The sequence below is a fragment of the Garra rufa genome, chromosome 5, assembly GCF_049309525.1.
Source record: "Garra rufa chromosome 5, GarRuf1.0, whole genome shotgun sequence".
Classification (NCBI taxonomy): domain Eukaryota; kingdom Metazoa; phylum Chordata; class Actinopteri; order Cypriniformes; family Cyprinidae; genus Garra; species Garra rufa.
The window spans coordinates 47,087,900-47,112,889 of record NC_133365.1 but is presented as its reverse complement, the minus strand read 5'-3'; the positions used below and the strand labels follow the sequence as shown (position 1 = coordinate 47,112,889).

General features: G+C 36.9%; 1 protein-coding gene across 2 annotated transcripts; it reads right to left on the bottom strand.

The window, feature by feature from the left end:
- Positions 1 to 3,762: 3,762 nt before the first annotated feature.
- Positions 3,763 to 19,569, bottom strand: cdca2 (cell division cycle associated 2). Of its 2 annotated transcripts, none has more exons than XM_073841179.1 (13): positions 19,375 to 19,569; positions 18,912 to 19,097; positions 18,562 to 18,692; positions 16,452 to 16,599; positions 15,517 to 15,671; positions 15,188 to 15,299; positions 13,799 to 14,100; positions 13,593 to 13,653; positions 13,363 to 13,515; positions 8,663 to 8,760; positions 8,192 to 8,266; positions 7,755 to 7,920; positions 3,763 to 4,954 (listed from the first exon to the last, which is right to left on the bottom strand). In XM_073841179.1, the coding sequence occupies exons 2-13, from the start codon at positions 19,066 to 19,068 to the stop codon at positions 4,062 to 4,064; spliced, it is 2,451 nt and encodes an 816-aa protein (XP_073697280.1). In that variant the 5' UTR covers positions 19,069 to 19,097; positions 19,375 to 19,569; the 3' UTR covers positions 3,763 to 4,061. The 2 variants fall into 2 exon arrangements, with proteins under 2 accessions (XP_073697280.1, XP_073697281.1); XM_073841180.1 differs by having other exon boundaries at positions 8,663 to 8,757.
- Positions 19,570 to 24,990: the final 5,421 nt, after the last annotated feature.

Genomic DNA, 24,990 nt, shown 5'->3' with positions numbered 1-24,990 from the left:
GACCTGAAGGACTTTTCTGAAGAACAGCGGGCAGTTTAACTGTTCAGGACAAACAAGGGACTCATGAACAACTATCACTAACCAAAAAAACAAAAAAACAAAAACAAAAACAAAAAAACAGCTGTGGATCATTCAGGTAACACAGTACAAGAATCAAGTGTATGTAAACTTTTGAACAGGGTCATTGTTATAAATTTGACTATTATTTTCTCTTGTGGATGCATTTTGTATGATCCCTTTTATTTTGGTAAAATAATTAACATTTTGCAGATTCTGCAAGGTGTACGTAAACTTTTGGCTCCAACTGTAAATTATATAAAATCAAAAGTTTTAAATCATAAGCATCATTACATTTTAAATTAATAATGTGCAATAAACGGTAAAACTGTTCATTAAAATAATATGGTAAGAAATACCAATCTGCAATATCAAGTAGCAAAACGAGCTGCTTTGTTGATAGCTAGGCAGATGAGTCTGGAAGCCCATAAAATTTACAAATGGCTGTGCCCAATCTTTCGAGAAAAATAAAGTGGATATATTTTATGCCATCGCTGTTTACGAGTAATTAGCTGGTGAAACGTATTTATTTACTGTAGAGTTTAACACAAGTGGATAGCATCAATGTCCATAGACCAGGAAGATTTTTAAACTGGCAGTTCATTCATTAACCAATCTTACCTTACAATGATGGACTGAAAAGGGGCAGAGCTACACAAGGTCTATTGCTAATCCCTCTCTAGCGCCCCTTGTGACCTCACTAAAATAAACGCTGAGTTGAAAGTGACAGTAATGTACATTGTAACAGACTGGAAACAGACTTCACACATTGTGAATAATTGAGTGACGCAGCAGATGACACTTGGAGAACGTAAACACTCAGCCCACCGGCTCCTCTCAACGGCAAGCGTTTGACCTCAGACCACTTTAATCTAATCGGGGTATGAGACACTCATCATCAATTTTGCATGAGTCTTTCTGTTAAGGATCTAGTTAAAGCATCACTCGGGATGGAATAGATGATGGGTGATAAGGGATCTGAAATGTATGCATTATTAACAAATAAAGGAAGACAGAGACAGGCGCTCGACGCTTAGCACGGGTGTGGGCGAGAAAATAATGGGGCAGAACAAAGTGGAGAGTTCTGAAGCTGAATGGGACGGACTCCATTTTTGTTAGCCTCTCTCTCCAGCTGTCAGCTCCTACGTTGTCTCGTGGGGTGGGGGGGTGTTGCCACGGTGACAGGAGGCCACATGTCTTAAGGGCCTCAATTTGGTCAAAGGACCCCATTGTTCTGGTGCTAAGCTGCCTTCACTGGGCCTGCAGGATGGGGGAGAGGGGTTTCCCTCCTTCACACGCCACAGAAAAAACACTTGGCACAATCATTTTAACCCCAACAGCGGCACACACGCAAACAACACAACATCATACATGCTAAACAACAGGCATTCAAGGGATCATGTCAACCTACAGGGTCAAAATGAGTACATCATAATGCATTATTTGTGTGGTTGCAAAAATTCAGTCATCATTTACTTACCCTCATGTTGTTTCAAAACGGTATGACTTACTTTCTTCTGTGGAACATTAAAAAATATATTTCGAAGAATGTTGGTAACCAAATAGTTGCTGGTAGCCATTGACTTCCATAGTATATATAGTATTTCCATAACTATTTGGTTGCCCATATTCTTCAAAATCTCTTCTTGTTTGCTCAACAGAAGAAAGTCAGTCATAGAGTTTTGAAAACTTGAAGGTGAGGAAATTACAGAAATTTTTAGCCAAACTCTTAATCAAATTCAATCATTATTCCAAACACTTCCTGAGAAAAAGTTGGTCATTTTGTCAAGTTGATGAACACAAAGTGTGGCTGGCCTGGATGAGCATATGAAGGTGTAATCTACTACTTCCACTAGATGGCAGTGTTATTACTTCAATAAAACACTATCCAAAGCCAGGATGAAATACCATTTTAGGCCCTTCCAACTAAATACCAATAAAAAAGAACAAAAAAGAAATCATAAGCTGCATTGGGAGAAGAACAATTGGTCATACACCACTGATCAGGTACGGCACAGGTGTAAGTCCATGTTGAAATAATGCCTTTGGAACTCTGAAACTGAAATTGGAGACTGACTACAGGACATAAATATTTAAACACTGTTGCAGTGCTATTTCTCCCATGGATACACTACAGCAGCACAGCCGAGGATTGATTCACATAAAACATAATGTGCGTGCTAGTAAACAATCACAGCTGAATGGAGACTGGTGCAGATGGCTGAAGTAATTATTTCCTGGTTGTTTATAAGTATTGACAGTTTGGTGGGACACTGAAATCGTAGAGTACATATCATTGTAAATAAATAGTTCTTTTGAACTCCTATTGTGTTCTATTCCGTTGACATTTCCCTTCTGTATTTTCCATTAGCTTTAAACACAGTCGGCTTCTTTGCAGCACGGACTGCAATTACAGGTGCAATACGCAACTGTGAAGAGTGCCGGATTAAACTGCTGAGTGAATTTCACTTGCATTTCAGAATATTTTAGGAGTGTTGCTTCTGTTCCAAAATGTTTTAAATAATGACTGACTACAGTTATTACAGGAATATGTGATTTTCATGAAACCTGCCAAGAACATATCTGGACCATATTTGACCTTTAAAAAAGTAAAATAAAATAAAGTAAATAAAATAAAAAGTTTACATACACTTGATTCTTAATACTGTGTTGTTACCTGAATGATCCACAGCTGTGTTTTTTGGTTTTGTTTAGTGATAGTTGTTCATGAGTCCCTTGTTCGTCCTGAAAGGGTACACTGCCCACTGTTCTTCAGAAAAATCCTTCAGGTCCCACAAATTCTTTGGTCTTTCAGCATTATTGTATATTTAAACGCTTTCCAACAAAGACTATGATTTTGAAATCCATGTTTCCACATTGAGGACAACTGAGGGACTCATACAACTATTACAGAAGGTTCAAATGCTCACTGCTGCTTCCGAAGGAAAAACGATGCATTCAGACCCAGGGGTGTAAACTTTTGAACAGAATAAAGATGCATATGCATACAGCCCCCTTAGTTGTCCTCAATGTAAAAAAGATGGATCTCAAAATCATACAGTCATTGTTGGAAAGGGTTCAAATAAACAAAAATTCAGAAAAACCAAAGAATCTGAGAGATTTTTCTGAAGAACAGCATGCAGTTTAACTGCTCAGGACAAACAAGGGACCACTCAGGTAACAACACAGTATTAAGTAGGGATGCACCGATACGTATCGGCCGATCACTTGCGAGAACCGGCTTTACTGACAAAATGCGCAAGCATGATCGGCCGATTCGTATCGGTGCATCCCTAGTATTAAGAATCAAGTGTATATAAACTTTTGAACAGGGTAATTCTTTTTTGAAATTCAACTATTTTTTTCTCTTGTGGGCTATATATAAACATCTTATGTGAAATATCTTATTCAGGTCAGTACTAAATAAAAAAAACAACAACATGCATTTTGTATAACCCCTCTTATTTTGGCTAAATAAATAACATTTTGCAGATTCTGCAAAGTGTATGTAAACTTTTGACTTCAACTGTGTTTTCTCTTGAAGGGTTGAAATATGATCCAGGCATGTTTTTACAACATTCATCCATGTAGTATTTAAAGCAGACCCTATAACTTCTCACCTAAGTGCTGTGAATGACAAATAACGCCAGTGGAAAACAAGCTTGAAGGTTTGGATGCAAATATTGTATTGTACTGTTGAATTAAGTAGGCAAATTTCAAATAAGAAAACAAAAAACACTATCCAAGCAAACTGGGAAAAGAATGAGATTATCAATGGAAAATCATTTTCAAACAGCAAATCATTCACCCAAGAGAAGATTTAATGAGTCAAAGTAATCTAACAATAACGCAATCTTCTTAATAAGAGCAGGTTTCATCCATAAACACTAAAATAGTATAAAAAACGAAATTTAAAACATTACATAAGACAAAAGCAGTATTTTATCAAAAGTTCATCTGACAGTAATTAAACTCCTCACTGATAAACAAATGATTGAGGTCTGTTACTCTCCCAAGTTTGGTGTTGTTTCCTCAGAGGCCTGAGAGACAAGTGGTTCAGATACTCCGCTAAGTCTGCCACGCGTCCTCCTCCGACTCACTTTACTCAGCTCCGGGGACGTGTGATCCACCCAGGCCAGGCCCACAGCCTGAAGATCCACGCTTCTCCGGTTCCTCAGGCTGCGTCGCACAGAACCTCGACTCTTCGCCACAGGTTTCAGGATGTCTTCGATGTTGAAATCAGCCTGTTGCCAGGGAGCCAAACTAGGCTCTGTGGGTCCAGCATTGCTCTTTAACGTGTCATCAGTTATTTGTTCTGATTGACCACTCTCAACAACTTCCTCTACCACAACATTAAGATTTCCATGAGGACTTTTTAGTGCCTGTCCACGTTTTTTATTACTTGGCGTCTTCTGCTCTAAGCTCTCAGTGTTCATGGAATCTCCATTTGGTACCATATTGTTTATTAAAGCCTCAACTTCTTTGCTCTCAGAGCACTCATACACTGGTCTATCAGGATTGTCCTGGTATATCAGGCTCCAACCTGCAGATTCAGTTGGGTGTAGGATCTCAGTATCTTGTTCCCCAGTTTCACTGCTTGATTCAGAAGTGGAGCTAATAGCTGGATTGCCAAGCTCCTTTCGTTTAACTGTGCCTGAGCTACGACGTTGTCGCATAGGCCTCCCCGAGTCACGTTTGGCTTTGAAAGTCTTTGGTTCTGCAGGACCCCGAGTGCCAACTGAGGGTTCCAAACAAGTCACGCCCATATCTGATTGGTTGTCAGTGGTGTCTGTCACATTGGAGCTCAACGTCTCCTCATTTTCATCTAGACTTACCATGAGACGAATTGTCTTGCTATGGGGAACGCTGGGAGTCTGAATGCGGTCTTGCTGTCCATCTGTGTTGGAAGATAGTAAAACTTTTACTTTAGATGTTCAAAACAACATAACATAGTTCTGCCCAACCAATTACAGATTGTGAAATGCATTTAGAATCTGTTGCAAAGACCTTAAAGGGATAGTTCAACCCAAAAATGAAAATTTGATGTTTATCTGCTTAACCCCAGGGTACCCAAGATGTAGGTGACTTTCTTCAGTAGAACACAAAGATTTAACTCAAACTGTTGCAGTCTGTCAGTCCTATAAATTACAGTCAATGGGCTCCACGGCTTCGAGAGTCAAAAAAACCTACACAGACAAAACCAAATTAAACCCTGCAGCTTGTGGCGATACATTGAGGTCTTAAGACACCAAACGGTCTGTGCAAGAAACTGAAAAGTTTTTAATTTTTTACTTCAGATCTACCACAATGTCCAAATGTCCTGAGCGTGTTCACAACAGCCGGCGCAAGAAGCGATCTCTTGCACATACGTCACTCATTGTGTACATAGCAGAGAGATTGTGTATACGACAACTTCTTAAAATGGTAATTACTTGTGCTTATCCTGATTTTTGCAACCGATTAAAAACTAAAAGATTATGTTTGCTTGCGCAAACTTATCCGAGAGTTTTCCCTGACTCCCAACTTTTGATTCTGATCGATTGAAGTTATGGTTGCTTGCCCTTCATCATGCACCAGCTGTTGTGAACGCATTTAGGACAGTTGGACATTGTGGTGGATCAAAGGTAAAAATACTACTTTTCAGTTTCTTGCACAGACCGATTGTTTGGTGTCTTAAGGCCTCAATGTATCGTCACGAGTCGCAGGGTTTAATTTGGGTTATGTCTGTGTATGTTTTTTGAGTCTCAAATCCGTGGAGCCCATTGACTGCTATTATATGACTGACAGACTGCAACGGTTCGAGTTAAAAATCTTAGTTTCAGTGTTCTACTGAACAAACAGCCACCTACAACTTGGATGCCCTGGGGTTAAAGCAGATATACATCACATTTTTATTTTTGGGTGAACTAATTTTAATTGTCAATTTTATTTTACCCTCATGTCATTCCAATTCCATATGACCTGTTCTTCAATGCAACACAAATGGAGATATTTTGAAAGATACTTTGTCATTTTACATTTAATGAAAAAAGACAGAAAACAACAAAAAAATGTCGGTGCAACTTGTGCTATATTCTGAAACTAAGGCCACGTTATAGCTTTGCAGCAGGAATGGTCAGAAATTTAAAGAGATGGTTCAAACTAAAATAAAAATTGTCATTAATTACTCTCATGTTGTTTCCAAACCCTTAAGACCTTTATATATCTTCAGAACACTAATATATTTTTTGTGAAATCCAAGAGCTTTCTCACCCTCCATAAACAGCAACTACCATGCTCAAAGCCTAGAAAGGTAGTATGTTTGCACACAAAAAGAATTCTTGTAGCTACTTACCATTACGGCTGAACCACTGATGTCACATGAACTATTTTAACAATGTCCTTACTACATTTCTGGGTCTTGAACATGTCAGTTGTGTAGCAGTCTATGCAGGGTCAGAAAGCTCTCAAATTTCAAAAATCTTAATTTGTGTTGTGAAGATAAATGAAGGTCTTACGGGTTTAGAATGATAGAAGGGTGAGTAATTAATGACAGAATTTTCATTTCTGGGTGAACTATTCCTTTAAAAGCCCCAGCCCCTGCAAAGATCATCTAATTTACATTAATAAGTCTAATCAGACTAAATATGGATGAACACATTTAAACTGGCAGCTCTTCTAAAAAATAAATACTTTAAAGGGAAGGCTGTTCAACCATTACTTTTTAAACAAAATAAGCCTTAACTTAGTTAAAACATCCATGGCGTTTTGGCAGCCTTAAAGGATAACTATTGCCAAAAGGCAACCTGGGCTGTTTTTTTTTTTACTGTAAACTGTTTCTGAGATTGACCGTGATTTCGTTTTGTTTTCAATGGCCGGTGAATGGGAATACTAGGGGCATAACTTTGAGCGCATCAAAATCGATACTTTTACAACACTAAGAAGGCTCGACACACCATGAAACTTTGCTTGAAGTATCGCCTGGGTCTCTACACATGAACTCCAGCATTGAGAACATTGTGTACACAGAGTTTACTAAAAAGAAAGGTTTTGAACAACTCACTTACACTGTTTGGGATTCCGCTCACAGCCATCTTGCCAGTCAAGACGTGTCGATCTCCGAATGCGAATGAATGGACTCCATAGGACGAAATATTAGGCTTATATGAGGCTCTTTTTACAACTTTAAGGTTAATATTGTTTTTCACTCGCGACAAAACAATGAATTAGCCGTGCATTCATATGGAAATATGCTTTAGGAGCTATCCATCCTCACATTCGGAGATCGACACCTCTTGACTGGCAAGACGGCCGCGAGCGGAAACTCAAACAGTGAAAGTGAGTTGTTCAAAAACTTTTTTAGTAAACTCTGTGTACACAAACAATGTTCTCAATGCTCGAGTTCATGTGTAGAGACCCAGGCGATACTTCGAGCAAAGTTTCATGGTGTGTCGAGCCTTCTTAGTGTTCAAATTTATGCCCCTAGAATTCCCATTCACCGGCCACTGAAAACAAAACGAAATCACGGTCAATCTCAAAAACGGCTCGTTTGTCGTAATTATGCTTTCAGATATATGTTTGTCTCGTTTACAGTAAAAAAAAAACAGCCCAGGTTGCATTTTGGCAATAGTTATCCTTTAAGGATCTTTATCAAACCACTTAATAAAAATTACTCACCAAGTGAGTGAGTCATAAGTGAAAGACTTGGACAAGAGTACCTATTTGTTTTCCTGACTGAGTCTGTGTTGGCGTGCTGTTGAGACTGGTAGACATGGTCTCAATAATGGGGCTGAGAAGAGGATTTTTTGAAGCATAGTCTCTTTTCCCATACAGAGAACGATCCACCTCTTTATTGCCAAATCGCCTTTTTCCTCCTGATGTCTTCTGGAAGCAAGAAAACAAGCTGCTGTGAGAAACATGGACTGAGTTCACACACAAATGTGCTCAAAGGCTCTAGACGTATGAAATCACGCATCATGCTATTTATATACCAAATGCTAAGTCCAAGTCACATTAGTGTTCATTTCAGGCTCAGTGTCAGTTTGATGCCAGCGTTAATAATCAGAGCTTAAAAAGACCCCGTTCACCAAAACCTATCACATGTCAGCTTGACGATAAAAGTATAAAGTCTAAATCCACTTCTTAAGCTTCACACCTTCATCTTTCCTGAAGCAGAAGTCGCTGCAGTACGTGAGCTTCTTCTCTTCTCAGGCTCATTCTCCCCTGGTTGCTGAAACAGAAGAAGAGGACAGAGTTGGACGACTGAAATGAAATCTGTCAACCTTTTGATGCTATTCAATATAAAGCCTGAAAGCACAGTGAAATCTGGGATTTCAAAACCTAGAAACCAAGTTTAAGGACACTGTAACGTGTAAAAGACAAGGTAAAACAAAGACAAAATATTATTCTTACAAAAAAACACATAAAGTACATAAAGAAGAAGAGTTACATAAGTATCAACATACAAACATTTTTTGTACCAAAATATGGTACATGAAACATGTCACAGAGGGTTTACCACAAACTCCTTTGAGAGATAACAAAGGTAACAGCTGAATTTGCGCTTCTGTCTGATCCATCAAAACAGACAGTTTGAAAGAGGTGATCTGCAGATATGAGACCTCACCTTTCTTTTCCTACTGCGAGAGCGAGTCGGTTCAGTGCTGGAATTGGATGAAAATGTCTGCTCAGAGCTGGCAGAAGACTCTTGGTCAACCTCTACTGCTGACAAGAAAACATTAAGTCAGATGTTTTAAATTAATACTGACACACTCTTCCGTCCTGAAATATATATATATACAGCTCCAACAGCTTAAGTAATAAAATCAGTTCAACTAAACAGTTCTGCTCATGAGTTTGCATTCTCCTTGCAGAATCTGTAAGAGGTTTATAATGATCATAAAAGTTGTATTATGCTTTTTTAATATATTACTGCCTGAGGAAGTTATTTGACTTAATGCACATTCACTTGTATAACTGAAATGACACCTGAAATGTATCCGTTACAAACTTACTGCAAAAACTACATTTTCATAATCAACTAGAAAGCAGGTTGTCTAAATAACTAGTTGCTCTTAATGAATTATTGAAAACAGTGTTTCTGCAGCAATGGTTTTATAAATGTAAATTTAAGACATTTTAAGAGTAAAGAAAACTAAGGTCTAGGGGAGCATGCAATGAGTTGATGCAATAAATGTTGGTAGGGTTTTAGAAAATGAGACTTGTTTTCTTATCTTCAAGTAAATGCATCTTGATTTAATGATGTTTAGATATTTGTACTGGAAAACAAGCCAAAAATACTAATTAACAAATTTTTCCTTTTCATTTTTCATATTTTTTAGCAATGCATGCAATATTTAATGTCATGACTATAAATTATGAAGACTTTCTGTTCTGATTTAAGACCCTTTTGAAGGAATTTTTTGTGGAAGGGCTAATTAAGACTTAAGACCTGCAGAAACTCTGTAACTAGGTTGATATTTGGTCATGTCCACAAAACACTGATCAGACGCATTTCAGATCTTTCTTTTACATAAGACCTGTTTTTAAAAGTCCACAAGGCTAAACAGAATCCTATATATTACTTTACAGGACAAAAATCTAACTGCACAAATCTATTAAGATCCACACACAGAAGCTGACCGATTTGTTTAACAAAAGCAGTTTTTTGATGGCTGTGATTTAAAGGGTATGAATTTAGCGATGCAACTTTTCAAATACAGTTAACCATGTTAATAGTATGTTAAGAGGAATTGAGTCTGGAAAGGAATAGTTTACCCAAAAATGAAAATTCTCTTTAATTACTCACTCTCACGTCGTTTCAAAGCCGTAAGGGAATACAAATTAAGATATTTTTGATAGAGATACACCGATTGCAATTTTCTTGGCTGATTCCGATTCCCGATTTTTTTGTAAGTGTGACCTGCTGATAGGGGTGGCACGGTTCACAAAACCCACGGTTCGATTCGTATCATGGTTTTATGTCACGGTTTTCGGTTCTGTATGGTTCTTGTTTTTGTTTTTTTCTTTTAATCTTTAACACTCCAGAAATTTACTTTGGCATATGATATGTAGCTTAATTATCCACAATTTAGGATACATTATTAAAAAAAATTGTTATATCATGTAATCATGCACAAACTGAATTGGACTTGACTTTAAGCACATTATTGGGACCATCTCTGAGGAAAGCTAGGTGAGATTTTGATACAGCAAGAGAGAAGACATTGATGACATGCTTTTCATTTATTTGGCAAAAACAGGAGAATGTGTATTGCTACCTCTACAGGAATTTATGTGCCTTTTTAGCACATAAAGATTGAACAGAAGAATTAACTTGCATTTATCAAACTGCCAACTTCAGTGTAGCTCTTACAAAAATTGTATCTTTTAAAATAAAAAGAGAGGAAATCTTTAAGCTCTGTCTTTTAAACAAGTGATTGATTGGTTCATGTCACATGACCTGCGGCGCATTTGCGGAATTCTGAAAAGTTTTTATCTCAATGCGGCGCGGACGCGCCTGGAAAAAACGAGAGCGTCGCACTGCGTGCGCATCACTTCCATTATGAGTGCGCATACCGCGCATCTACATTTGAAATAACGAACTTGAGCTTGCAAAAGACGCTACATGTGGACGGCCCCTTATACGATGCTGGTGCATCCTCCAACTCCAGGCAGCCTTCCTTATCTGTCCCACTTGCCATTTCTACACGTGACGTAACCTGCAGCACACCACTTTTACTGTCTGTATGTCCACACACACCTCTTATTTCGCACAAAAAGGACACTCACTACATGCACGAGGCTACATTGCGCATGCGTTGAACCGTGTGACGTACACACGCTCCGTACCGAGACAAGCGAACCGAACGGTTCGGATGTTTTTTCATGTACCGTGCTGATGTCACATGGACTATTTTAACAATGTCCTTACTACCTTTCTGGGTCTTAACCTGGTAGCTGCATTCCTGCAGGGTCAGACAGCTCTCAGATTTCATCAAAAAAATCTTAATTTGTGTTCCAAAGATGATTGAAGGTCTTATGAGTTTTGAACAACTTGAGGGAGAGTAGTTAATGACAGAATTTTCATATTTGGGTGAACTATCCATTTAAGTTTAGTTTATGTAAAGCACTATCACTAAACATTAAAGGTCCACTGAAGTGCCTTGAAACACGCAGCGTTCTTCTATGTGGTGACGTACTTTTAACTGAAACAAAAACAAATCGCCCAGCCCCGCCCACTTATTTTGAATAGCCAATAGCGTTCCATTAATATCTGCTCGGGCCAGAGCCGTTGAGCTTGGTAAAGCCGCATTTGTAAGCTTATGACAGCCACAGACTAATAAATTACCCCACAGACTCAATATTAAACTCTTGCTAAAACGAAATAGTGATCATAATCATGCTGAGGTTGTGTAGTTTAATACATGCCGACCATACATATGAGCACATATGATCTGCTCCGTGTATTGCGTCTCTGCGTAGGGGGCGGGACACTACGGACTCTAGAGAGTAGGGTTGTCACGATACCATAAAAATGACTTACGATACTATACCAGCTGAAGTATCACGATACCAAGTAGTATCACGATACCATGCAGTATTCTGTTAATTTAAAATTCAAATCTACAAAATGAATAAAAAAATTCATAAATAAAAAGATGTAAATGAAAACAGGCAAGATTTTTCTCTGAATACTTCACTGATGTGAATAAATGACTGGCTATTGTTATCCATGAAATCATGTCAACAAAAGTCATCTGAGCACTGCACAGAAGCTTCATAGAGTGACATTTAGATGTGGTATTTATGCATTTAGACTGTACTTATAATTGCATAAATAATGTTATAAGATAAATGTTTTAAATACAAAACTCTGAATATAGAAATATGTTGGAAAAGAATGGAACATGACGGGAAACTTAAAACCGCCAGCAGATGGCAGCAGTGTTCATGATTGAATCACTGAGTTGTTCAAACGATTCTTTCAAAACGGCTGAATCATTCAGGGGTGAATCAAATGACTCGTTTTTATGAATGGCTTAGTGAATCAGTGATTCGCCCAAACTAACGCGAATTCAGATTCGAACACAGAAACGAAACTAAAACATCTTGCTCGTGTCTTATTGCTGAACTGTCACGAGCATTTTTGCTGCCATATCTTAAAATTTCCAAGTTAGCAGCTTGTGTATTAAAACGTATTAATTTATAATTTTAAAAATACATATATATATTGATTGATAAGAAGTGCAAAACCACTATGTTAATGAATGGAATTGCATTCGTGATCGCAAAGATGCTTCCAGAAACGAATTATTACAGATGTTCTAAAAGTGGGCAAATGAATAAAAATACGAAAATTCTGTCTAGTATAATATTTTGATGTTTAATAATTGATTCTTGGGCTGATATTTTTCTAAATAACATTAGACAGTCGTCTGAATCAGACCCTCTCTTCTGAAACTGCAGCGTGAACAAGGACGTGCGCGTGCAGCTTCTCATTTCAAACTGAACTGAAGCATGGTGAAACACTGAATAGCATATAAAGCCTATACACCGCTTGTACTACACAAAGCACAGCAGAAAGACATTTTGGCAGTCAACTTGTAATGTTTCTGCTGGCGTGCATGAACGTTTTAAACAGTGTTCCTGCCGTGCATACAACATATCTTATGGTGCTACCGTTTGGACGATACTACCGTTTCAAAAATGCAATGGCACCGCGGGTATTTGTAAGCTTTAGTATCGCGATACTACCGTTGTACCGGTATACCGTGCAACCCTACTAGAGAGCATTTGATTGGACAGAACGTTTGATGAGAAACTGAAGTGCACGGTGATATCATCCAAATCCTTGATTCATATTGGCGGAAGTGACGAGACTGTAAGTTTTGAATGCCCATATCTTGTAAACGCGAATTTTGTCGTTGTTTTGAAGCACACTAGCATATAGATAATCTTAAGGCTAATATATTCATACTAAAAGCCAAAAAACTTTAATTTTGATTTCAGGGGGACTTTAAAGTTTAAACTGAAGAAAATACACATGAATAAAAATAATTTACTAGCTTAGCTTGTTAACTGACTGTTTAGTCAGTGAACTAGTTGACCATCCAGACCTGCTCCTATTGAACAGGTCCTTGGTGCTTAAAATGGTTTGTTGCAAATTTAGAAGAACAGTTGACTTCTATTTATCCAATGAACTCTCATAATCTTCATTCTGTTTTGCTTAAAACTTTCAGCACAGAGAAATAAAATCTTATATGAATTTATTAAGGGCAAGAAAAAGAGAGCATGCTATAAAAAGTGGAAGAAAGTTTAACTCACCGGAGAGAGCCAGTGGCTGATCACCACTGGGACACAGCAGTTTTTCCTCTGTCTGTGAATTTGCTGGTACATCCTCTTCCTCTTGAAAAGCAGCGTTCATAACTTCAACGTCTTCAGCCTGGGGCTGCCCCGGGTCCTCAGCAGAGAGTGCATCTACAGTTTTAGATACACGATTAGAATACAGACTGAAGAGAAACTTTTTCCAAAACCCTTTTTTTGTCATAACTCACCTTTGCAGTCCTCAGAAGGTTTGCATGAAGGAGACTCATCCTCCATATTGGGAAAACTGATCTGAGGAGATGGATAGGAGAAAGCCACAAAAACTCAACTACAGTACAAAACTTTATAGAGCAAGGAGCCAGTTTTTAATAATGGAATAAAACCACAAGCAGCTGATATATGTTTAATCTACAATTAGATAAGTTAGATCTCACACCTTCTCAATCTCTTCAAATACTTCATCACTGTACACCAGTCCAGCACTGCATCTGTCAATAACCAGGACAGGTGATGCTCCATTGCTTTGAGGACTACCAAAGTCAGGTTGGGGAAGAGGATCAGATCGTTGAGGGGTCTTCAGCAGTGAGCGTTTAGGACCTGTAGATGACGGAGGACACTTTGGGGTGGCTCCTTTCTGTAGTGGGGTACTGGGAGGGAGAGTTTTATCAAAGAACTCTGGAGAGAGCGGGGCCCCAAAACGAACACGCTTCTTTCGTACAGAAGAGACCATGTTCTCATCTATAAGAAGAAAGAGAGATTTTAGGAGTTTAGGATTTGAAACAAATGAACCATAAATAAACATTATGTATTTATCATCAAATTGTTCCTTGATATACTTTAAGAGACCATATTACTATGAAACACCAACTTTCAGAACTCAATTCCCTCCCCAGGCCAAAAAGATAATTTACTGAAACTAAAAAGCAAGCACAGCTCATTACGAGTTAAATTCTGCTCATTGAGTTAAAAAAATAAAATAAAATTGTATTTTACCAGGTGTTCCATTCCCTGTGAAAGTGAAAAACTAAATTATGAGGTTTCACCACAACCAACAATTTCCACAACAATAAGCAGCAACCATTATACACTAAAGATAAAAAAATGTTTTTTTTAAGAAGCAAATCAGTATAAAATGATTTCTTAAGGATCATGTGACAATGAAGACTGAAGATTTAACTTCTGAAAATTCAGCTTTGCATCACAAGAATAAATTATATTTTAAAATATACTAAAATAGAAGAGTTATGTTAAATTGTAATTGAATTTTACTGTATTTTTTATTGAATAAACAGCCTTGGCGAGCATAAGAATTTCAAAAACATAAAATCTTTTAACTTTTGAATGGTAGGCTAGTTTTTATAAATGATGTGACCCTGGACCACAAAACCAGTCATAAGGGTCAATTTTTTTAAATTGAGATTTATACATCATCTGAAAACTGAGTTTTCTATTGGCGTATGGTTTGTCAGGATAGGACAATATGTGGCCTAAATAGAACTATTCAAAATAAAAAATAAAAAAAAATACTGAGAAAATAGCCTTTAAAGTCCAAATGAAGTTCTTAATGTATATTACAAATCAAAAATAAATTCTTGATATATTTACAGTAGGAAATTTTGAAAATCTTAATGGAACATGATCTTTACGTAATATCCTAATGATTTTTGGCATTTAAAAAAAAAAAAAAAAAAAATCAATAATTTTGACAAATATACCCATGCTACTTAAGACTGGTTTTGTGGTCCAGGGTCACATATACTATATAAAAGTATAACGTGGGATTTTGAAATTTCAAAACACTTGCAAGCACTCAGAGTTTTCTTACCTGCTGGCATAATTTCTGGTTTTGACAGCATGGGTAAAGACAGAAGCTCATTCTTTGCATCGGAATTCAAGTCTGAAAGAGGCCTCTGGCTTTGAGACTCAAAGCATTTCAGCTATAACCATAGAAAAACACAATGCTGACTACAGGAACACCACCAGATAACTTATGTGAACCACAAAGTCGGTTAGATCTAGCATATCATTCATTGGTTGCATTGCAAGCACTTTACCTGAGCCACTTTATCTGCTAATGGCAATTTAACAGATGCCAAACTTCGAAACCATATATCAAAGATCATACATTATACCACTAAATGCAGATTTGTTTACCTCTTGCTCCTGTTGTGTTATGAAGGTGGGGTAGGGGAGTGCAGTCTCAGTAATCTTGTCCTCACACTCCCCCTGAGGGGCCCAGCAGCGTTTCTTAGAGGGAGGAGGTGTCATCGAAGTGGGTGGGTTTTGCATAGTCAGCATGTTCTCTTTTTCTGCAGGACAGACAGTAGCAGAAAGAGATGATGACCCAAGATGGCATTCGGAAAATATGGGTAATGCTACATAAGAACATAACTCATCTGTGCTCATTTTAAAATTGCAGTAAATCAGCTATTGCTAATTGCTCTCAACAGTAGCTAACTACAATGCATGAAAAGCATGCAGAGAAAACTCTGGAGATCTAAGAATTTCTTTTAATGATTTGAAGCATCAGAGATCCTATTTAAAGCACAGCTTGAAAGACAGAACCCCACATCTAACATAAATCAAAAGAAAACAGTTGCTTGTAAACCTAAATGTGTTCATATTCCAGACTGACATTATGAATTTTAAAAATTAGATGCGATGTATTGAAATAACTACTGTACTGTTATCCTTTGTTATACACTTGAATAAATCTTAAATATTCATGATGTCAAAACCTGAAATCATCACTGTCTATTCAAACTGGAAGTCTGGATCTGCTTTTTCAATCTTTTTATTAACACTAAATGCTCTCTGAAATGTTTATTTTAAGACTCATAATCATCAGTTGATTTATTCTCCACATCATCCTGCTGCGCTCTAACTGGGATCAATGGAAGAAATCAAACTGCGTCAAATTTATTATGGTGCCTGCTTATTCTGAATACATTCTATTATCTGGAAATGGCAAGCAATGACAGTATGACATTATCTTAATTACTTCAATTTCTTCTGGTCCTACAAGACTGCATCAAAGAGACATTTTCTTTTTTTGTTGGCAGCAGTCAACATTTTGAGGAGAGACTGACCGTTCTTAGAATCTTTAGCCAAAATGCTTTTAGCACTCTCATTTTTCTTCTGTTCATCCTCTTCGTCCTCCTCCATCAGACACTGGAAAGCAGCCATCTTCTTCTTCAGAGAGTCACAGCGTGAAAGGAATGGACTCCCCTGCAAAAGCTTAATAAGGACAGGGCACAAAGTCACAACTGATTAAGAAAAATACAAACAGCCTTTATCATCATCATCATCACCACCACAATGCCAATAAACAACATGGCCCACTCTTTAAAACACACATATGTTGTTTTACACCAAAGGTTCTTAACTGGTGGGTTGTGGTTTAAAAATGGATTGCAAATCTGCCCTGACAAGGTTGAAGACAATGGGAGTACATCTGGAGTACTATAGACTGTCAAAAGTTATAACAAATCAAGGAGAAGTGCAAAAAATTGTCTGAGGAACAAAAGTGTTTATGGTTGGCCAAACTGAACCAGGACGGCCAGGGCAAGAATCTTGACAACATTTGGGTTTGTTCTCCTCATTTTCAGTAAAGCAGGTGAAATATTAGGCTAATATCTTAATTAATACTGCTCATACGTATCTTTACCACCTATTAACTTTAGTTTGTCAAAATATTGTGCCCTTTCCTGGTAAAAGTTAGTTTACATCCAAGTATTGCCAGCATGGCAGAGCATCCGGGTAACTGACCAAATTGTGACGTAAGTGCAAACCCTCTATATTATATATGCATCTAATCAAACGTTATAGTATTTTGTCATAGTTATTGGTCACTAGGAAATATGGCTTACTAGTGCATCATTTGCTCAGCATATATTCCATGCATTAGGCTAGCAAATCAAATTTTCATTCACAAAATTAATGTGAGGATGATAATTTTGGTAATATTAAAGAAACATGACCCAAAAATGACCACCAGGCCACCCATTATGTAGAGTTTATTTCTTCATTGGCACGGATTCTGAGAAATTTACCAATAAATCACTAGCTCACCAATGGATCCTCTGCCGTGAAGTCAGAGTCCAGAAAGCTGATAAAACCATCACAATAAGCCACAAGTAATCAACAAATCTCCAATCCCTCAGTTAACATCTTGTATGGAAAGCTGCATGTTTGTAAGAACCAAATTTATCATTAAGACGTTTTTAACTTCAAAATTTTGCTTCAGGCTAAAATATGATTCCTTTATGCATAATATTGTTTTCTCTAGGGATAAGTTGTCTTGTCTGAATCAGGGAAGAAAAATGCACAGATCAAGCACCTTTACAAGCAAAAACTGTTCTAAACAAATATCACAATAATGGTGTGAGAGGACTTTTTTCACTGGATGATGCATTGTTATTGATTATGGGACTCATATTTTGGCCAGAAGCAACAGTTTAAAGTTAAAAAGCCTGAATGATGGATTTGTTTTTTACAAACACACAGCTTTTTATACAGACATTAATCAATGGACTGGATTACTTCTGGATCATTGTGGTTTTATCATCTGTTTGGACTCTGTAAATGTCTCCAAACCTTTTCAAATGATGAACAAACTCATCTTTATTTTGGAGGGTTCAGGCCAGGGTAAGTACTTTTTCTGCAAAACATTTTTGGGTGAACTTTTCCTTTCATTTTTAAATGCATTATATTTTTTGTTTGATAAACACTTTGTTACTCTGTTGGATCATCACTTAAAGAATTAGTTCATTTCCAGAGAAAAAAAAAAAAAAAAACTTACAGATACTTTACTCACCCCCTTGTCAACCAAGATGTTAACGTCTTTCTTTCTTCAGTCGTAAAGAAATTATGTTTTTTGAGACAAGACGAGCATTTGAGGTTAAAAGTATTGAAGTTTAGAGCTCTTTGAAGCTGCATTTAAACTGCATTTTGGAAGTTCAACCTCGTGGGCACCATAGAAGTCCACTATATGGAGAAAATGTCTAAAATGTTTTCCTCAAAAAACAAATTTCTAAAGAACTAAAGACTATTTAACTAAAGACTAAAGAAAGGCATGAACATCTTGAATGACAAGGGGGTGAGTAAATGATCTGTACATTTTTGTTCTGGAAGTGAACTAATATCTGTAATATATTGGTCCTGAAGCAAATACAAATACATGTTACACCATCCATCTACCTGTGGTGTTCGTGGAGGTGTTTTTGCAGCTTGTTTGGCTCTGAAGCAGATGAGAGAGTTCGTTTCTGGAGATCCTCGAACCCCAATATTGGACCTCCTTCTGGCCTTTAGTTGAGCAACTCTGGATTTATCTGAGGAGAAAACATTGCTTCTTTAGTTTGATTTCAAATTCATTTAATAAAATACAAATTTTCAAGATAACATAATTCATAGAATTACCAAAAGTAATAAAAAACTAACAATAAGTAAACAAAAAAGTGCTCATTTACACACTGTTAGAACTATATGACTCGATTAAATCAGTGATTCATGAGGAAGAACATTATTAAATCCAGTTTATTATTGTGAACCTTTAATCTTGGAGGATGGTAAGAAGCTGTCTGTTGATATGCCAAACTGTGAAGGAGTAAGTTTGGAGAAATCCACATCTCCAGCTTCAGTGTTCTGCTGAGAGGGAGACAGGGCTGCCAGTGGTGTTCTACTGTCCATGGTTTCAGTAACCTCCATTATTGAGTCCAGTACATAAGATATGAGATCTAAGTGAAAAAATTAACTGAAAATGAGAGAGAAACATGAAAGAGTACGATCATAAGATCTTCCACTCCTTTATGCGCGTCTGTTAACATTTCAAAACATCAGGCCAACGATGTGTAACATCTACTTCAGGTTACACATCTGCATTGTTGTACCCAGCAACGTATCTAATAATATCACTATAAGTATGTTTAGATATCGAAATATTTGGTTAAATACCTAAAAACAAATACTGTTTGTATTGTAACGTTAGTGAAATGTTCAAACTTCGCTCCTTACCGCACGTTAAAACGGCGCAAATATCCTTCCGCTGTGAATGAACCCCAAAGCACTTGGATTATAACGTTACTTAAAATAAACGACTTATTTTTACAACTACTAATCTTGAAAACATTTATATATATTACTGCATTTTAAATATGTTTTTGTATGTGCATTTTCAAGACATAAGAAAGCACTACTGGCTCTAACGCATCTAGCTGTCCATCTGGCAACAACCCCCTGTTCATACGAATCACCCAATCAGGTTTAAGGAAATGCGTGACGTGCTTCAAAAGTGCCAATCATATTCAGGCTCACTCCGAAAGTGCCTGTTGCACTTTGTTACGTTAGGTGTAGTTCCGAAGTTTTAAAAATGTTTAAATCGCAAGAATAATTTTAGAAACAATAGAAACCATTTCTAAATTAAATGTAAATGTGATAGACGTTATATGCAGTGTGTGACTGTAAGAACAAAATTCGTTAAATAAATAAATAAAAATTCCCTAAAACTAGACTATGAAAACTAAATGTTTAAATCCCAAGAATAATTTTAGAAACATTTGCTAAATTAAATGTAAATGTGATAGACGTTATATGCAGTGTGTGACTGTAAGAACAAAATACGTTAAATAAATAAATAAACATTGCCTAAAACTACACCATAAAAACTGTAGACTACTAGGCAGTTGAGCTAAGTACAGTCTAAACGTATTTTAAAAGATATTCCACCCCAAAATGAAAACGCTGTTATCATTTGCTATTTTCAAGCTGAATTTTTTAAAGCCTGTCTAAAGTGTTATTTTCCCGGTAAGCAGCAATTTTCTCTGCATGCTGTCTCATTGTGCCAGTCATAGAGTGCAGTTAACTACTAAACATCTCTTCAGCAGGAAAACACGTTTCAAGCTCCTCTGACATGCAAGCAGAACAGGTTCAACTTCCTCTCTCTCTCTCTCTCTCTCTTTTTTTTTTTTTTTTTTTTGAAATGTATGTTATGGCAATGGCACATTTCAAGGCAGGATTTGGTTGGCGTGCTTCGGCCCCTGCTGGTAGATGACATAACTACATCATTATGTAGGCCAAAAACCATGTTTCTCCATTGATAGACATTTAAAAGTAGCCTGGTGTTCTGAAACAAAGTAGCTATATACTGCAAGCAACCTTATATCAAAACATCAACAAAACGAACAGTACTGTTTGGTACACCACGAGAAGGGGGTCTGCATTTTATTTTATTTTTTAGGGTAATTTATACTTTTAATGCAGCAAGATACAGCTGAGGTCAAATGTTTACGTCCACCTTTCAGAATCTGCAAAATGTTAATTATTTTACTAAAATAAGAGGGATCATATAAAATGCATGTTATTATTTATTTAGTACTGACCTGATGAGATATTTCACATTAAAGATACATATAGTCCACAAGAGAAAAATAATTTAAATTTATAAAAATGACCTCGTTCAAAAGTTTACATCCCCTTGATTCTTAATACTGTTCTTACCTGAATGAACCACAGCTGTGTTTTTTGTTTAGCGATAGTTGTTCCCTTGTGTATTTAAACCTTTTCCAACAATGACTGTATGATTTTGAGATCTATCTTTTCACACTAAGGGCACCTGAGGGACTCATATGCAACTATTACAGAAGGTTTAGACGCTCACTGATGCTTCACGGTGGGTGGGGGATTTTGAATTTGAACATCAGGATAAATTTAACTTATTTTGTCTTCTGGAAACATGTAACTATCCTCTGTAGCCTCTGAAGGGCAGCACTAAATGAAAACAAATGATATTTAGGCAAAATAAGAATCTCCATTTTGTTCAAAAGTTTTCACCCCCAGCTCTTAATGCATCGTTTTTCTTTCTGGAGCATCAGTGAGTGTTTGAACCGTCTGTAATAGTTGCATATGAGTCCCTCAGTCGTCCTCAGTGTGAAAATATGGATCTCAAAATCATACAGTCATTGTTGGACAAGGGTTCAAAGGATTCAGGACAAACAAGGGATTCATGAGCAACTATCACAAACAAAAACACAGCTGTGGATTATTCAGGTAAGACAGTATTAAGAATCAAGGAGATGTAAACTTTTGAACGAGGTCATTTTATATTAATTCAACTATTATTTCCCTTGTGGACTATATGTAAACATCTTTTATGTGAAATATCTTATTCAGGTCAGTACCAAATAAACAATAACATGCATTTTGTATGAGCCCTCTTATTTTGGTTTCCGAAAAGGGGGTGTAAACTTTAGACCTCAATTAAATTCTAATAATATTTCACAAAATTAATGGTTTTGTTGTATATTTTTGGTGAGCATATACTTCTTATAAAAACAACAAATCTTGCAGACCCCAAACTTTTGAGTAGTAGTTTAAGACCAGACATCGGTAGATGTATACATCATTGATAGTGCTGATTCCAGTTCAAGTGATGCGATCTGCATATTTTAGCAGTTGCCGGAGGGTCTTAGCAGATGTGCAGTATTTAGTGATCAGGAAAAGAAAACCCTGAGGTCTGTCAAGACTCACAGATATGAGGTCTGACAGGTAGATGTGTGTGCGCGTCATAAAGACTTTGTCCTGTTTATCGGACAGATTGATCCACTGGCAGATGGATGAAGTGACGTTTGGCATGGAGATGCTGTGGTCTGATTGTGTTGAATGGAGAGCTAAAAAACCACAAACAGGATCTAGACGTATGTGCCAGGGGAGCCCAGGTGTTTCAGGACATAGAGGAGGCTGCTTCAGGCTACTGTCAGTTAAATGCTTCCTCATAAACTGACATTTCATATTGATGAGTTTTTGTAGTGAAAAATACCATTAATAATGAAACGCCTTTTGTTTCATGTTCGTTTGACCTTTTTGACTTAAAGAGCAGGATTTGTTTGTTATGTCCTATCAACATCATTATCTGTGTGCCATAAAAACCTAAGCTAATTCTCCACTACAAATAAGTGGCATAATAAACAAATACAGGCAAAGGTCACTTGAGACATAAAAACACACAGGTTTAAGAATAGCAGACATGAATCCTTAATAAACAAAATCAAAAGGACTATATTGATCCCTGAAATTTATTCATGCACTTTTTGAATTTGGCAATGTGGTAATGGCATGTTTTTGTTCATAATACTGTACTATGACAATACTATGGTTTTTGGATATACAGTTGAGGTCAAAAGTTTACATACACCTGACAGTATCTGCAAAATGTTAATTATTTTACTAAAATAAGAGGGATCATACAAAATGCATGTTATTTTAGTACTGACCTGAATAAGATATTTTACATAAAATATGTTTACATATAGTCCACAAGAGAAAATAAGTCAAATAAAAAAAAAAATGACCCTGTTCAAAAGTTTACATACACTTAATTTTTTAATACTGTGTTGTTACCCGAATGTTGTTCATGAACAGTTAAACTGCCCACTGTTCTTCAGAAAAATCCTTCAAATCCCACAAATTCTTTATTTTTTCAGCATTTTTGTGTAATTGAACCCTTTCCAACAATGACTGTATGATTTTGAGATCCTTCTTTTCACACGTAGGACAACTGAGGGACTCATATGCAACTATTACAGAAGGTTCAAATGCTCACTGATGCTTCAGAAGGAAAAACGATGCATTAAGATCCAGGGGTGTAAACTTTTGAACCGAATGAAGATTATTTTTCCTAAATATCATATTTTTTCATTCAGTACTGCCTTTCAGAAGGTACAGAAGATACTTACATGTTTCCCAAAAGACAAAATAAGTTACATTTACCCTGATCTTTAAATTCAAAAAGTTTTCTCCCCTGGTTAATGCATCGTTTTTCCTTCTGAAGCATCAGTGAGTATTTGAACCTTCTGTAATAGTTGCATATGAGTCCCTCAGTTATCCTTAGTGTGACAAGATGGATCTCAAAATCATACAGTCATTGTTTGAAAGAGTTCAAATACACAAAAATGCTGACAAACCAAAGAATTTGTAGGACCTGAAGGACTTTTCTGAAGAACAGCGGGCAGTTTAACTGTTCAGGACAAACAAGGGACTCATTAACAACTATCACTAAAAAAAAAAAAAAAAAAAAAAAACAGCTGTGGATTATTCAGGTAGCAACACAGTATTAAGAATCAAGCGTATGTAAACTTTTGAACAAGGCCATTTTTATAAATTCAGCTATTATTTTTTCTCGTGGGCTATATTTAAACATCTTTTATGTGAAAAATCTTATTCAAGTCAGTACTAAATAAAAAATAACATGCATTTTGTATGATATTAATTATTAAATAAAAATATAAATAAGTTACTTTTCAAATGAACAAATGAAGAGATATTTAAACATTGTTGATACATTTAAGTAAAAATAGTCAGTTTATACATTTATTTTATTAATTTCAAATAAAATTAAAGCTGCAAGCAGCGATGAACGGGCCCTCGCACACGGGCTCACCGCCGACCGGTGGCTTTAGGAACACAGCAAATGGTGGGTAGTATGCTTTTAATACAGTAAAAATAGGAGAAATATGTCAAAGTCACTTAAATGTGCCAAATTTCCTGCTGCCAGCTGGTGGCGCTATGCATATAACTGATTATTGGCATGTAGATGTGTTCAGGCCACCACTTTCATCAAACATATGAAGTTTGGTGCAGATTGACCTTGGTATGTTTGAGTTAGTGAAAGATATGATATATCTTGCTGCCAACAGGTGGCGCTATGATAATATCTGAATATTGGCCTTTAGGTGTCTTCAGGCCAGGACTCTTACCAAACCTGTGAAGTTTGAGGCAGATCGGACATTTTATGGCTGAGTTATAACAACTTCTATGTCCATGGCGAAACATCAAACTTTGTCACGCCGCCACAGACACGCCCTTTAACGAAAACTCAAGATCTTCGCAATTTAACATCTCTAAGGCCTCTAGATCAGACTGACCAAATATAATGTTGATATCATTAAATCTCTAGGAGGAGTTTGATACAAGTCATTTCCTGTTGCCAACAGGTGGCGCTGTGATTATAATAGAATATTGGCCTTCAGATGTGTTCAGGCCAGGACTCTTATCAAATAGGTGAAGTTTGAGGCAAATCGGACATTTTATGGCTGAGTTATAACAAGTTTTATATCCATGGCGAGACCTCGAAATTTGTCAGGCTGCCACGGACACGCCCTTTACCGAAAACTCAAGATCTTCACAATTTAACATCGCTAAGGCCTTTATATTAGACTGACCGATTTTGGTGTTGATCTGAATAAATCTCTAGGAGGAGTTGGTTGTAGAGTACAGCATGACACTTCCTGTTGCCTGCAGGTGGCGCTATGACTATAACTGAATATGGGCATGTAGATGTCTTCAGGTCAGGAGTGTTATCACACATGTGAAGTTTGGGACAGATAGGACATTGTATGCCTGAGTTATAGCAACTTCCTTTTTCATGGCGAAACATCGAAATTTGCGAGGCCGCCACGGACACGCCCTCCGATGAAAACTCTAGATCTTCACAATTTAACGTCACAAAGGGCTTTAGACTAGACTCAGCAAATTTGGCGTTGATCCGAATAAATCTGTAGGAGGAGTTCGTTCAAGTACGACACCTGAAAAAGGCAAAAATGACACAAATTTTGTTGAGAATATTAATATTAACCG